Source organism: Microcaecilia unicolor, chromosome 3 (genome assembly GCF_901765095.1).
Source record: "Microcaecilia unicolor chromosome 3, aMicUni1.1, whole genome shotgun sequence".
Lineage (NCBI taxonomy): Eukaryota > Metazoa > Chordata > Amphibia > Gymnophiona > Siphonopidae > Microcaecilia > Microcaecilia unicolor.
Window position 1 is genome coordinate 375,871,592 of NC_044033.1, and position 13,983 is coordinate 375,885,574.

Here is a 13,983-nt window from a genome sequence, read left to right on the forward strand (position 1 = left end):
AGACATTGATTGTCTCCTTAGATTCTCCAGTTTTGTAAATCACTATAATATTGTGCTTGAATAGCAGTCTATCAAATCCTATTAAATAAAATAAAGCTCCTTCATGCATATTAATTGAGGATATCCTGATAACCTGGCCAGTTCATGATCGGCAATGAAGGCCCAGGAGTTAAACAAATGGAGCAAGAATGCAACAAGAGTAAGTTTTGGCATTAATACTGTACCTGGAGCCTACTCATAAATTAATAATATAAGAATAGCCATACAGGTCAGACCAATAGTCCATGTAGCCCAGTATCCTGCTTCCAACAGTGACCAACATAGGAGCCAACTCTGTGGGTGCTTGAGCACCCCCAATATTGAGAAAATTCCATGTATATGTCCAGCGAGGGGTTATTTCCACTGGGCTTAGCACCCCCAATAATTTTGAAAACTTGGCTCCTATGGTGGCCAATGCAGGTCACAAGTACCTGGCAAAAACCCAAATAGTAGCAACATTCCATGCTACCAATCCCAGGGCAAGCAGTGGCTTTCTCCATGTCTGTCTCAATAACACTATGGACGTTTCCTCCAGGAACTTGTCCAAACCTTTTTTTAAACCCAGATACACTAACCACTGTTACCACATCTTCTGGCAAAGAGTTCCGGAGCTTAACTATGGGATATTGCTTTGTCTGATGTTCCTTCTGCTGGATACTCACAATGGCAGGGCGAGAAGGGGTCATCATAAGCATTCAGGCACAACAGTGGAATAGAGATGTCTTGCAACTTGTAGCAAGGGCTTGCCTGGCGATAATAGGCATCACAGTTTTCATATCCAAATACCACAGAGGTGTACCTCTCATCAAACTCACGGATTGACCGAGCCTGGTAAATTAGAAAAGAAAGGGCGTGACTTGATTTGACTTGCAAAGTTAATATCACCATGGCAAAAGCAGAGTGCCCAAAACAAAAAAGGAAAACAGAAGAGGCAGGGGCCATGTAAGACAGACACCTGGCAGCCTACCTTCAAAATATAGTCCACGTCTACCTTGTCTTCCATCACCTTCCTGTGTCTGAAAGGATACACATTATTTTATTAACATGCTTCAAACCATGTTGTGATACAGTAAATTACAAACATGTAGCCTAGAGTAACTGTAAAACAATTATACAATTGAGAAAGTCAAGGGAGATTGAAGACAAGCCACAAATAATCAACAAAGATGCATTTCTGAACAAATGAGTTTTAGTGAGAACAGGGCAAATGAAAGATGAATGAAGGCTAATTACTGTAAGGATTGGCCACTGTTGGAAACAGGATGCTGGGGTTGATGGACCTTCAGTTTGTCCCAGTATGGCAATACTTATGTACTGATATAAGGCAATTCTAGTGGTTAAGAGCCAGTAAAGAAAAGGCATGCTGGGGAAAGGAAGCTTTGGATGCAAATGAGACCATCGTAGCAAGAAAATCTAAATTGGGAAGACAACTAAAAGTTAGACTGGTAGAGCATAAACACTACATCACTAAGAAAAAAATCTGAAGAATCTATGGTCTTGCACTGTGTTGAGATGTGCCACAATTATTTTGACCTTAAACACACTGTGATTGACAGGGTGAGGAAGAGTCAACATGAAGGTGATTTGGAAAAAGCTCTTTTGCTTTCAGAATGATGCTGGATCTACTACTACTAAACATTTCTAAAGTGCTACTAGGGTTACGCAGCGCTGTACAATTTAATATGGTGGCACCTCAGGGTCATAGGAGATAACTTTTCAGAATGATTGGAGATGCTAAGCTCAATAAAAATTACCTCTCCCTGGACACAGACAAAGAGTTTGCTCAATATTTTGGGGGGGGGGGGGGGATGACAAAGCACCCAGAGAGTTGGCTCCTATGCTCAGGGTTTGAATAATAGTATAGATTGGAAGATCTTTAGATCATTCATATACTACTATCAACTCATAGCCAATGGTGCTTGGAACGCAAATCAGAGAAGTTTTCAAAATGTAAAATATCTTGATAATTTCAGAGGCAATTACTGATGGTCCCAGTTATGATCTCAAATAATCTTTACCTCTGATTCAGGTCGGTGTTTCAAATCTGATTTGGGGGGAAAAAAAAAAACTTTTTCCAAACATCCAATTCTATGTTCCAACTTTCAAACATAGAACCGGATGCTTGAGATAAATCCAGTAATTTTTTGATGTTACAGTATATTTGAACACACATGCTTTATACCTAGAGATCTCTGAAGTATCACTGCATGGCTATGCAAGTGCACACATCTGTGAAGTGTGCACACACATATGGGGGCTGATGCAGGAAACTTTCTGCATGGAATATTTCCCTTACATGGCATACTGACTCCATCCATTGCATTCCCAGAATGCACTGAGCAGGGCAGGGTGTTGCATCAGAGATAGGAGCCGGGAGTATCACTTTTGCCTCCCGTTTAAAGATATGGCAGGTGGACCACCAAGAATGTGGTTCTTATAGACCTATATCGGTCCTAAACGCAGATGTAAAAATCCTGGCTAAGGTGTTGGCAAGTAGGCTGGCACCTATTATCCCAGTGCTCATCCATCCTGACCAGGTGGGTTTTGTCCCTTACCGAAAAGCGATGGACAACATTAGGAGAGTGGTGGACATTATGTATCTGGCAAAGAGAAACAAGAGACCGCTCTGTCTTCTAAGTCTTGACGCGGAAAAAGCCTTTGACCGGGTTCACTGGCCCTTTATGTACAAGGTCTTGGAAACCATGAGGTTTGGGGTACAGTTCCGGAGGTGGATTCAGGCTTTCTATGAGTCCCCAAGGGCCTGTGTCCGGGTCAATGGTGGTAATTCCGAGATGTTCACGTTGTACAGAGGCACCAGACAGGGGTGCCCACTGTCACCCTTGTTGTTCGCTATGGTGATGGAGCCCTTTGCGGCTCATGTGCGGCTGGATCCTAATATCTCAGGAGTCAGAATAGCAGATAGAATCCACAAAATGGCCCTTTTCGCGGATGACGTCCTGCTGATGATATCTCGACCTCTCGACACCTTTCCACACTTAGAGAGCGTCATAGAGGAATATTCGGCAGTGTCGGGATTCAAAGTTAACATGGCAAAATCTGAAGCTTTGAATGTGACACTCCTAGATGCAGTGGTGGAATCCTTAAAGATCTCTTCCTCTTTCCGATGGGCACCTAAGCAAATTAGATACTTAGGGGTTAACCTGACTAGGGAGTTCTCTGAACTTTTTAATGCTAACTACAAAGGAATAGGCAAAACTATCGGGGAAGACATAGAGCGCTGGGGAGATTTGGGAGTCTCATGGTTTGGAAGAATAGCTATCCTCAAAATGAACATACTACCCCGCTTGCTGTATCTCTTTCAGGTGCTGCCTGTGATGATGCCCAGGCGATTTATAGCTTCATTGCAAAACAAGTTAGTGCGGTTCGTCTGGGCAGGAAAGCATCCAAGGCTAGCAAGGGCACTGCTATATAAAGAACGGAAGAGAGGAGGGCTGGGGGTACCCAATCTCACCTGGTATTACAGAGCAGCACAAGGGAAGGCCGCTCTTGAATGGCAACAAGACTACCCGGACCGTCAGTGGGTGCACATAGAACAACATTCCTTAGGGGACACACCGTTGAACGCACTCATGTGGCTACCGAAGCCTTTTAGAACCTTGGAGGAACGAGCATGCCCATCAATAGCGGTGACACTTTACTACTGGGACAGTTTATTCCCTAAGAGAAAATGCGTTCTCACCCGCAGCACCCCTATAGCTTTTAATCCTTTATTTTTACCAGGTACTACAAAAGGGACTTTTACTGTTTGGTACAAGGAAGGGGTGAGAACCTGGGGCCAAATGTTTGAAGGGGACTCACTGCTGTCTTTAAATGCACTGAAGGACAGGTTCCCGGGGATAGAAGGGGGTGAATTTGCATACTGTCAACTAGCACACTTCCTTCAGACTAAAGCGGTGAGGGAGGTGATGCAACGTCAAACATCAGAGTTAGAAAAGATGTGTGAGAAGTTTTCTTCTTCTCGTGGTCTGATCAGCCACCTGTACCTCCTCATCAGTAAACAATCACCTTGCAGTGGTGAGCACAGGCAAAGATGGGAAAGGGAACTGGGTGTGAAGTTGGGAGAACCTGAATGGGAGAGAATAGAAAGAGGTGTAGTAGGGGTATCGACACATGTCCCCATACAGGAGAACGCAGTGAAAGTACTATATAGGTGGTATCTTACACCTGCCCGCTTACAGAGGATGTTTCCATTGGCCCCAGGTATGTGTTGGAGGAAGTGCGGGCATAAAGGCACAATGGGGCACATATGGTGGGATTGTGTCAAAATTCGGGCATTCTGGAGGGCGGTCCACTTTAGGTTGCAGAAATGGCTGGGGAGCGCAATACCGTGGAATCCTGAAGTGTTTCTGTTCTCAGCTCAGATTGCAGGCCTAGCAACATGTAAACAGATACTGGTGAAGCATGTAGTAGGAACTGCAAGGGTGGTTGTGGCCTCTCACTGGCGGCGCGAAGGGGTCCCTCCGATAGCAAGATGGCTAAACAAACTGTGGTATGTGCGTGAAATGGAGAGATTGAAGGCTGAGCGCAAACACCAATTGGGTAAATGGAACCTAATATGGAAAAATGTTACTTCTGAAGCTCTGTCAGTTTAGAATGTATGATGAGAGAGTGAGCGGATAGTAGGTGGCCAGCCGAGTCCTTAGGGAGGGAGGGTGGGAAGAGGGGGGGAGGATGGGAGGGGGGGGGAACGTTTGAATCCACAACATTACAAAAAAAAAAAAAAAAAAATTTTGAAGTTCTGTTATGATGATTATTGAAGATTGAAACTGTTAAACATTGCAGTATTGAAAACATTTGCAGACTAGTTGTATTAGCAATGGAATAGTACTTTTATTTTTATAGCTGTGTTGCATGTGCAATGTATTTTAAGTCCTGTTTTGTTGGATAATAAAGACTTCTTACAAATAAAAAAAAAAAAAGATATGGCAGGTGGGCTCGAGTGGGTCTGGGGGAAGGGGTGGGAGGGTTCCACTACACACAAGGGATTTTCTTTTTTTTAAATTTAGTCAGGGAAAGAGGGGTTGTGTCAGGGGGAATAATACCAGGAAAAGGTTTTTGAAGTGGGGGTATGAGGAGGCCAATTCATTTCAGATCAGGCCGGAGCGGGTTGGGAGGAAGAGGGAAATCAGGCTGATGCAGACTGCAAGCAAGCTTGTTTTGTTTTTTTATTTTATTTTTAAACATTTTTTCAAAAATGTCACTTCAGTTGGTGCCTCAGCTAAATCACCGCTCAGGCACTGTCAGGAAAGGCTGACATTTCGCATGAGCTGCCGATTACTGCTGCGATTTTAACACAGAAGTAATTTGCATGCTCAATGCTTAGAGCATGCTGTGGTGATTTTGGAGCTCTAATTTCATAGTAAAGCCATGGTCTGAGCTGGCTCTACTGCAAGGCTTTCTGCATCGGCCCCACAGAAAGGGGAGCACAGAACCAGCTGATATTTGCTAAAGAGTCATTCCGTGTCAAGTGGACCAATTTTAAAGGTCGTCCCCACCTCACCATCTCAGATTTTGATGAAATTTGGTACATAGTTTCTTTATGATAAAAAACTAAGCTGTGCAAAACTTTAGTTCAAAAGACTAAAAATTGGAGGTTCTAGGGGACCTCAAGTAAAGGGTTGCAAAATGTCGCCTGAGCAAAAATGACATTTTGGGCCAACTTCCAGAAGCTGTAAAACTGGAAGTTTTAGTAGTACAAGGGGGATATTTGGAGAACCTGCTCTACTTTTAGGGCTTAATGAACTGGCAAAACCCCATGTTCCTAGTCCTCTTACTGTTTGAATGGTTTAGGCTCAAACTTTGCCAAAAAAACGGCAAAAATCAGTTTACAGTGATGTTGAGGCTGCTGTAGTTTCTAAACTAGTTGGCCTTTCAGGTTGAATTTTGGTAGGTGTACTAAATGCACGGCTGTAATGAGGCATTCCAATTTGCAGCACTTTCCTTCAAGTGGTTGAAAAATTATAAGCGTTCAAAGTTGGTATAAAAAGCATTTTTGCCCATTTTGGGCTATCTTTGATGCCCTTGATCTCCAGTGGGACAGCTTCAATATTCTTTCTTTTAGCACCATTAGAAAGAGCAGATTTCCTTCTATCAGAATATGTAGTTTTCAATTTGGAGTCTCTCCATATAAGGATTGCAAAAAAAGTGTTTGTTGAATGATAGATGAAACGGATATAGGGCCCATCAATGTTTCTAATTGCTGTATAAGTCACTCAGTTGCTTTAAGCATGCGTTGGTCCATGGTGGCTATGCCACTACCAATTCAATAGGAAGTGGCAACCTCATCGCCAAGAGGTCACGCCCAATAGCAAGGCAAGTCCAGCCACTTGGCACAGGTTCCCAAGCCTGAAGGTGGGCATCTTACTTGAGGTTCCCAAGCCTCATTTGGTTGTCTTTGCCTAGTTTCTCAAGCCTAATGGGGGTGTCTTAATGGTTCCCAAGTAAAACCTCAGTGCTGAAGTGACAAGAATTTTTCACTGATAAGTTTCACTGCTGTTTCTGGAAATGTATACTGTCGTCCAAGTGTGTAGTTGCTGGTACTGGAAGAACTGCTAGAATATGCTGTTCAGAAATCCAACAAGAATCTCTTCTGCTAGGCCAATGAAATGATCGTGCAGGCCCGCATGGATGCATAAAGTTGACCAAGGCATCATGTTCTTCAAATGATGTGTCACAGACATTGCCAATCCACCATTTGTTGTCATAAACACAGGCAACATACTGCCCAGGCTGAAGTTGAGACACATTTATGCCAGGTACACTCACTGGGTCATCCGACTGACAAAGTTTGACAACAAATGAGGAGGAATCATTTGACATTCTACTGACTGAAATTTGGTTCAAGTCAATGGGAATAAACTGGTGATTTAGTTCCAGCAACTGTGGAAGCTTTACTGAATCTTTCCTCTTGTGCAGATCTTGAAGATTCAATTTCATCCTTGGAAACAAAAAAGAACTTGATTTTATTTATTTTTTGATCACAAAATTCAAACAAGCCTTGTGCTGTGAGAATTTGGCTATTTTTAGGTCGTTGCAAACTAGCCTGAGCAGCTAGTCGCTTTGTTGTACCACCTATGGCATCACATGGTGACTTGCCATGGCTTGTGCCAAAGAAATTCCACTGTGCACTTATTCCAAATTCTGTTTGATGATAGCACAAGTTGGCAAAGTTTTTGAAGTTCTTGTATTGTGCAGCTGAGCCATCACTAAAGTATGTTACATATTTTATTTCTCCAATTTTGCTTTTCAAGAACGCGATTAATTTTTCCAAGAATGCATGTACAGCAACTGCATCATGCCGCAAGCTGTCACTTATTATGCAAACACTTATGCACTGAATTTCACTTGAAGCATCACGGAAGTACCCAACAAATGGATGCAGTGTAGCTTGACTGTTTTCCCAGTGGAAACCTTGAACAGCATCTTGGACAATAAAGGAGTAGTTTTCAGCAAAGTCCAAGAGAACAACAATTTCACAAGGATTTAGGTTTTCTTTAAGTATTGTGTCTGATGTTTGGAAATGTAATGGTGAATTGACAGGTTTGAAACTTTCAATGCAAGCTCAGATACAAAATCATCAACATACATTTGTTTGGTCTCCAGTGTGGTGCGATCTGTATGAACCCACTGCTTAAACTCGATTGTTTCACCTGGGTCAGCATCAATGAACACTTCTGTCAGGTAATTTTCAAGCACATCTTTACCTGGACATATTTCACACCTGTGAAGCATGCATTCTTTGCATTCCAAATTACACACAGTTTTAGCCATCAGTGCTTTGTAATCTTCGTTCAGCAGATGGCTTCCAGCAAGCATAAGCTTCACATTTTGATGAATGACACAAACACACACTGAATGCATACCAGATGAGCCAACAGTGACACACCATTTTGGCCTTAGCTCACAAAATTTGGAAAAACCCACTTCTGGCCCATTTCGAGTACGATATGCAACATACATTTCTTTTAGATTGCTAAGCAGCAAGTGCTTTTGCATTTGAATTTTTTCAGTGCCAGTTCTGACAGAGACAAAATCTTTTTTCCCTAGGCACAGTCTACTGAATTCATCATCTTCAAAAAAGCCAAGAATTTTTTTTTCTGTTTCTTCTGGTAAAACTTTACCTTTCTTCTTGTCTGGTTTTGCCAGAATTCCACAAACTGATTTCAGATTTCTTGCTTTTTTAACCATTCTAGTTGAAACCATGAATTCTGAGGCAGTTCTTTGAATAGACCAGCTGTTTGGTGCTAAAGTTAGTATTTGCAGTTTTTCTGCATGATTTGCTGAAACTTGGACTTTGTTTTTCAACTCGTTTAGCAGGTCATCATAATCGGAACATTTGTCACATTTTTGACTGGTAGAATGTCTAAGCCACCAGCAACTGCAAGATGATGACTCTCAAAGTATTTTGCACTCGCCTGATTTTGCGCTTGGTGTAGCCTCGTACATCACGCTTGCTGACTTTTTTGAACTTTAATGGAGAAAAACCAAGAGATGTCAAACTTGTGTTCAACTTGCCAGAAATGTCACTGTGTTCATCATCTGCTGCTGTTGATGATGATAAAGAATCAGCAGCTCTGTTACTGACGTCTTTTCGACAAGATGGACATAGTTTCTGACCCGGCACAAATATTTTGCTTGTTAAGGCCTTTAGCTGGGCTGCTAGTGTGTCATCCAGCACTCTTAAGCCCCTTTTTGCATTATGACCACCTTTGGAAAATGGGTTACAGCAGGTTCTTTGCAAAAATTCAAACTTTTTCAACAGTAAGGATTCATGATGAAGGCAAATAGTTGATCCAGCATAGAAAAGTTGACCAGAATACTCTTGTAACAACTTCTGTTGATCAGGCAGAAGCTCTTCAATTAATTTCAAACCTTTATTTTTATTGTATGTCAGTAAATGACACTCTGATGTACTTGAACAGCCAACTGAGCAAAGTGGAAATTCATCTGATCTTTCTGGATCCATTGATGACCATTAGCATCAGTTCAACAAACGCGTTTATTCTTGCAATCAGGTTTTCAATGGGTAAAATTTTACTTCAGTCTAAAGTGATTAATATCTTCATTTGTGGCATTTAATTCAATATAAATGAGCCTGTCGGTGCAGGTGCGAGTTTCTTCAACAAGAAGTATGTATACAATGGTTTCCACCCTATTTTTTAGTTTACTTGAACACAGTTTTATAACATAATATTTAAAGAAAACTTCTTTAGCCAGTTAGACTTGGCCAATTATGATTGGTGAACCCTGTTGCAAGGCAGAATTGTTTGTTTCATTGCCCAATTGTATGCTTCTGGTACCTCCTGGCTCCTGAGTGTCTGTTGCTAGGCTTACTTTGATGCCTACAGTTCACTAAGAGGTCAAACTGTAGCAAGGGTGAAGAAACACCAGCAACAGACACTCAGACGCCTTGCAACAGGGTCCACCAATCATAATTGACCAAGTCGGTCATCCTAACTGACTGCAGTTTTCTTTAAACCTGTCATGAAACCTGGCCTCATCCTTCCACATCCTAAAAAACATTCCTGTTTTTTAGTTTTCTTGAATACAGTTTTATAACATAATGTGTTCTTTATTTTAAAAAATTGGTGCTTTTTGAAAGAAGAATCACTTTTACTACACTTGTATCAAGGGTGTAGTGAAGAAATCACAGGCTGCTGCCCGCAAACATTTGAGGGCATTTTTGCAATCCTTATATGATGAGACTCCAAAATGAAAACTACATATTCTGATAGAAGGAAATCTGCTCTTTCTAATGATGCTAAAAGAAAGAATATTGAAGCTGTCCCACTGGAGATCAAGGGCATCAAAGATAGCCCAAAATGGGCAAAAATGCTTTTTATACCAACTTTGAACGCTTATAATTTTTCAACCACTTGAAGGAAAGTGCTGCAAATTGGAATGCCTCATTACAGCCGTGCATTTAGTACACCTACCAAAAATCAACCTGAAAGGCCAACTAGTTTAGAAACTACAGCAGCCTCAACATCGCTGTAAATTGATTTTTGCCGTTTTTTTGGCAACGTTTGAGCCTAAACCATTCAAACAGTAAGAGGACTAGGAACATGGGGTTTTGCCAGTTCATTAAGCCCTAAAAGTAGAGCAGGTTCTCCAAATATCCCCCTTGTACTACTAAAACTTCCAGTTTTACAGCTTCTGGAAGTTGGCCCAAAATGTCATTTTTGCTCAGGCGACATTTTGCAACCCTTTACTTGTTGTCCCCTAGAACCTCCAATTTTTAGTCTTTTGAACTAAAGTTTTGCACAGCTTAGTTTTTTATCATAAAGAAACTATGTACCAAATTTCATCAAAATCTGAGATGGTGAGGTGGGGACCCCTGGTCCACTTGACACGGAATGACTCTAAAACCAAGAAGGCCAGATAAACCAAAGGAGGTAAATAGAGAAAAAAATGCTGTACCTGTCAATGGTTTTACACAGGCCGGATGCTAGACGCTGGTTGAATAACATGAAGTTGAGAGGCTCTTCCAATGAGGAGCTGGATTCAAAAGTATTCCAGATGACTGAAAAGGTAAGTCCCGCGATGAGGCCTGAATCCTTTCTTTTTTGAGCTGTGTAATTCAACAACATCATTCTAGAGTTCAGGGAGAGAGAGAGGGGAAATGGGATGAAGCATATTCTACTATTGCTGCCAAGGATGATACATAGCAATATTAAAGTACAATAACTATGCAGTGCCACATGAGTGGAAAAGATTACCATAATAAAACCACATGGGGAAAGCAAGCAGAGCATGGCTCATGAAATTCTTTCCAACACTTCTGCTCGTGTGTGTTATTTGTGGGCTGTTTGTGTAGCAGTGCATGGCTGTATGTGTTGGTTCCAAGCGTGTCTGATCAGAGAGGAGCTGAGAGAAGAGGCCTGTTTGAAAGATGCAATTCCACTGTTGCTAGTCTACTGTGAATCTGTAATTATACTGCAATCATTGGAACTTCTTTTTCCATTTTGGGGTAGGGGGATTCATTTCTGTTCGATCTCCCACCATATACAGAAACTACATTAATACAACACCGAGCTCACCACTAAAGCTGCCTTTCAGTGCTCTGTCCCCACAGCCTTCCCATTGACTAGATCCTACCTACAGTGTCACTATTATTCACCCTGAAAACAGGGAGCGCAGGCTCACTTGCAAGAAGCAGGATTTGAGATCTGCAGATAAGAGTTTTTAAACACTGCAAAAATGCGTAGGCAAGTTAGCCATCCTTCTAGCATCTAGACGTGAATGTAAAACTCAGTAAAATCCAGAAAAAAATCCACAGTTGCCAAACCCACAGAGTTAGCTCCTATGCTCAGGGTTTGAATAATAATATAGATTGGAAGATCTTTAGATTATTCATATAATACTATCAACTTATATGCAATGGTGCTTGGAACGCAAATCAAATTTTTTTTAATGTACTTATCTTGATCATAATTTCAGTGGCAATATCCTGAGTTCTGAGCACATCCAGCCATGCACTGCTACCCAAACATACTCAGGGTTCTGTTCACTGCCCTCTCTTGTTCTCAATCTACACTTCTTCCCTTGGCTCTCTGATATCATCCCATGGCTTTCAATACCATCTCTATGCTGATGACTCCCAAATCTACCTCTCTACCCCCGAAATCTCAACCAGTTTGCAGACCAATGTTTCAGCCTGCCTATCCGATATCACTGCCTGGATGTCTCAACGTCATCTGAAACTTAACATGGCCAAAACCGAGCTTCTCATCTTTCCCCCTAAACCTACCTCTCCTCTTTCTCTATTTCTGTAGATAGCACTATCATTCTCCCTGCCTCATCAGCTCGTAACCTTGGGGTCATCTTTGATTCCTCTCTCTCCTTCAGCAGATTGCTAAAACCTGTCATTTTTCTCTCTATAACATCAGCAAAATCTGTCCCTTCATCTCTGAGCATTCTACTAGAACCCTTATCCACACACTCCTATCACCTCTCGTCTTGATTATTGTAACCTGCTTCTCACCGGCCTCCCTCTTAGCCATCTGTCTCCTCTTCAATCAGTCCAAAACTCTGCTGCGTGACTCATTTTCCGCCAAAGACGCTATGCTCACATTAGCCCTCTCCTTAAGTCACTTCACTGGCTCCCTATCCGTTTCCGCATTCAATTCAAACTTCTCTTATTGACCTATAAGTGCATTCACTCTGCCGTTCCCCAATACCTCTCCACTCTTGTCTCTTCCTACGCCCCCCCCCCCACTCGGGTACTCCGTTCTGTAGATAAATCTCTCTTATCTGACCCCTTCTCCTCTACTGCTAATTCCAGACTCCGTTCCTTTTATCTTGCTGCACCTCACACCTGGAATAGACTACCCGAGCCTGTACGTCTAACCCCATCTTTGGCCGTTTTCAAGTCCAAACTTAAAGCCCACCTCTTTACCACTGCTTTTGACTCCTAACCACTTACTCATGTGCCCTGTCCTTTTATCCTCACCTCTTTATTCCCTTACCTTATTGTTCTGTCTGTTTACCTGTCTTATCTAGATTGTAAACTCTTTGAGCAGGGACTGTCTTTTTTTGTGTATGGTGTACAGTGCTGTGTGTGCCTTGCAGCGCTATAGAAATAAGTAGTAGTAGTAAATTGGGGATCCTGTGTCCATGGGTTGCCAGCTTGGAAAGCCCAAGTCTGTGGGTGGCTCCATCCCCTCTCCCCAATTTCCATGCGAGTAACTGGAAGTTAAAATCCACTTCTAAGGTTGTAGTTAGAAATAAGCACTAAAGGTAAGTAAAAACAAAGTATTTCTAGCACATTTGCAATGGAAATAATTTAATATGGAAGCCTTTTCAATTCATTTGCATGTAAAGTACCCTTGTCCCTTACATTAAAGTGCTTTTTGACACACTTTTTTTGTGAACTATAATTCTTTTGCACTGTACATAATTTTTGTGCACAAAAAAGTGCCCCAAAACCTTAGCAATTAATTGTGCTAAAGCTTGTTACATGGCTATAATGTAATAAGTACATGCGTTACTAAAAGCTATGCCAGGTATTAGACTTTGAGGATATGCAACATTTTGGAAGACTGTGAAAAATTCTGTTCCTTTGTCGAGCGTGTTCTAAAACATTTTCTCAAGTGGAATAGAATTAGACTTGCAGTTGTCAAGGCAACAGGCACAGAAGAAGAAAAATCCCAGAGTCTGGAAGATGAACTGAACTGCTTCAAGTAGTAGCAAGTAAAAGAGGGAATTAGTGAGCTGGCATGCTAAGGAGACTAATCCCTAAGGAAGGAAATCTGAGAAACTGAGATGGGACTAACCTGGCCTTCGGATAAAACTGAACAGAGGAAACAATGGTTAGCAGAAGTAATCAGAGAAGGACCTTAGAATCTTGTTTTCTGTGCACTCTGTGTAGAAACATTACAGAGATGCAATAAATATTGCTCTGAAATCTGTGCTCGGGTCTCTTCTGGAGCCAAACAACCAGCAGAAATATATGCTGACACAATGATCAACTTAAGTCAACACGCCACAGTAGCTTTAGATACCATCTTGCCCTTCTGGATCCTCCAGTCACAATCTCTGTAGAGCAGTGATTTTCAACCTTTTTCATCTCGTGGCACACTGACGAGGAGCAAAAACTGTCAAGGCACACCATCAGTTTTTTTAAGAATGTAGAATTATAATATACTAGTAAAAAAGGCCCGTTTCTGCCTCTGATGAAACGGGCGCTAGCGGGCATGGGACTCCCTTCCCCTCCCCTTATGCTAGTCTCCCTAGTGGTCTAGAGGTACCTGTTTGGTCGGGGCAGGAAAGAAAGAGCCCCCCTTTTTCCTGCCCGTAGCGGTGCTGCTAGCTGCCCTGCTGCATCGTGTGGGAGTCCGGCTCTCGACGTTTCAAAATGGCCGCCGAGAGTTGAAGTCTCGCGAGGCAGCTTGAACTCTCGGCGGCCATTTTGAAACTCCGACA

General features: G+C 42.1%; 1 protein-coding gene across 1 annotated transcript in view; it reads right to left on the reverse strand.

The window, feature by feature from the left end:
* Positions 1-13,983, reverse strand: part of ABHD1 (abhydrolase domain containing 1) — a 76,634-nt gene that overhangs the window by 20,308 nt on the left and 42,343 nt on the right. Inside the window, exons 6-8 of the mRNA XM_030198615.1 lie at positions 10,480-10,653; positions 1,007-1,055; positions 702-867 (exon numbers count right to left, since the gene is read on the reverse strand). Of these exons, the coding sequence (XP_030054475.1) occupies positions 702-867; positions 1,007-1,055; positions 10,480-10,653 (389 nt within the window). The remainder of the gene's footprint in view (positions 1-701; positions 868-1,006; positions 1,056-10,479; positions 10,654-13,983) is intronic.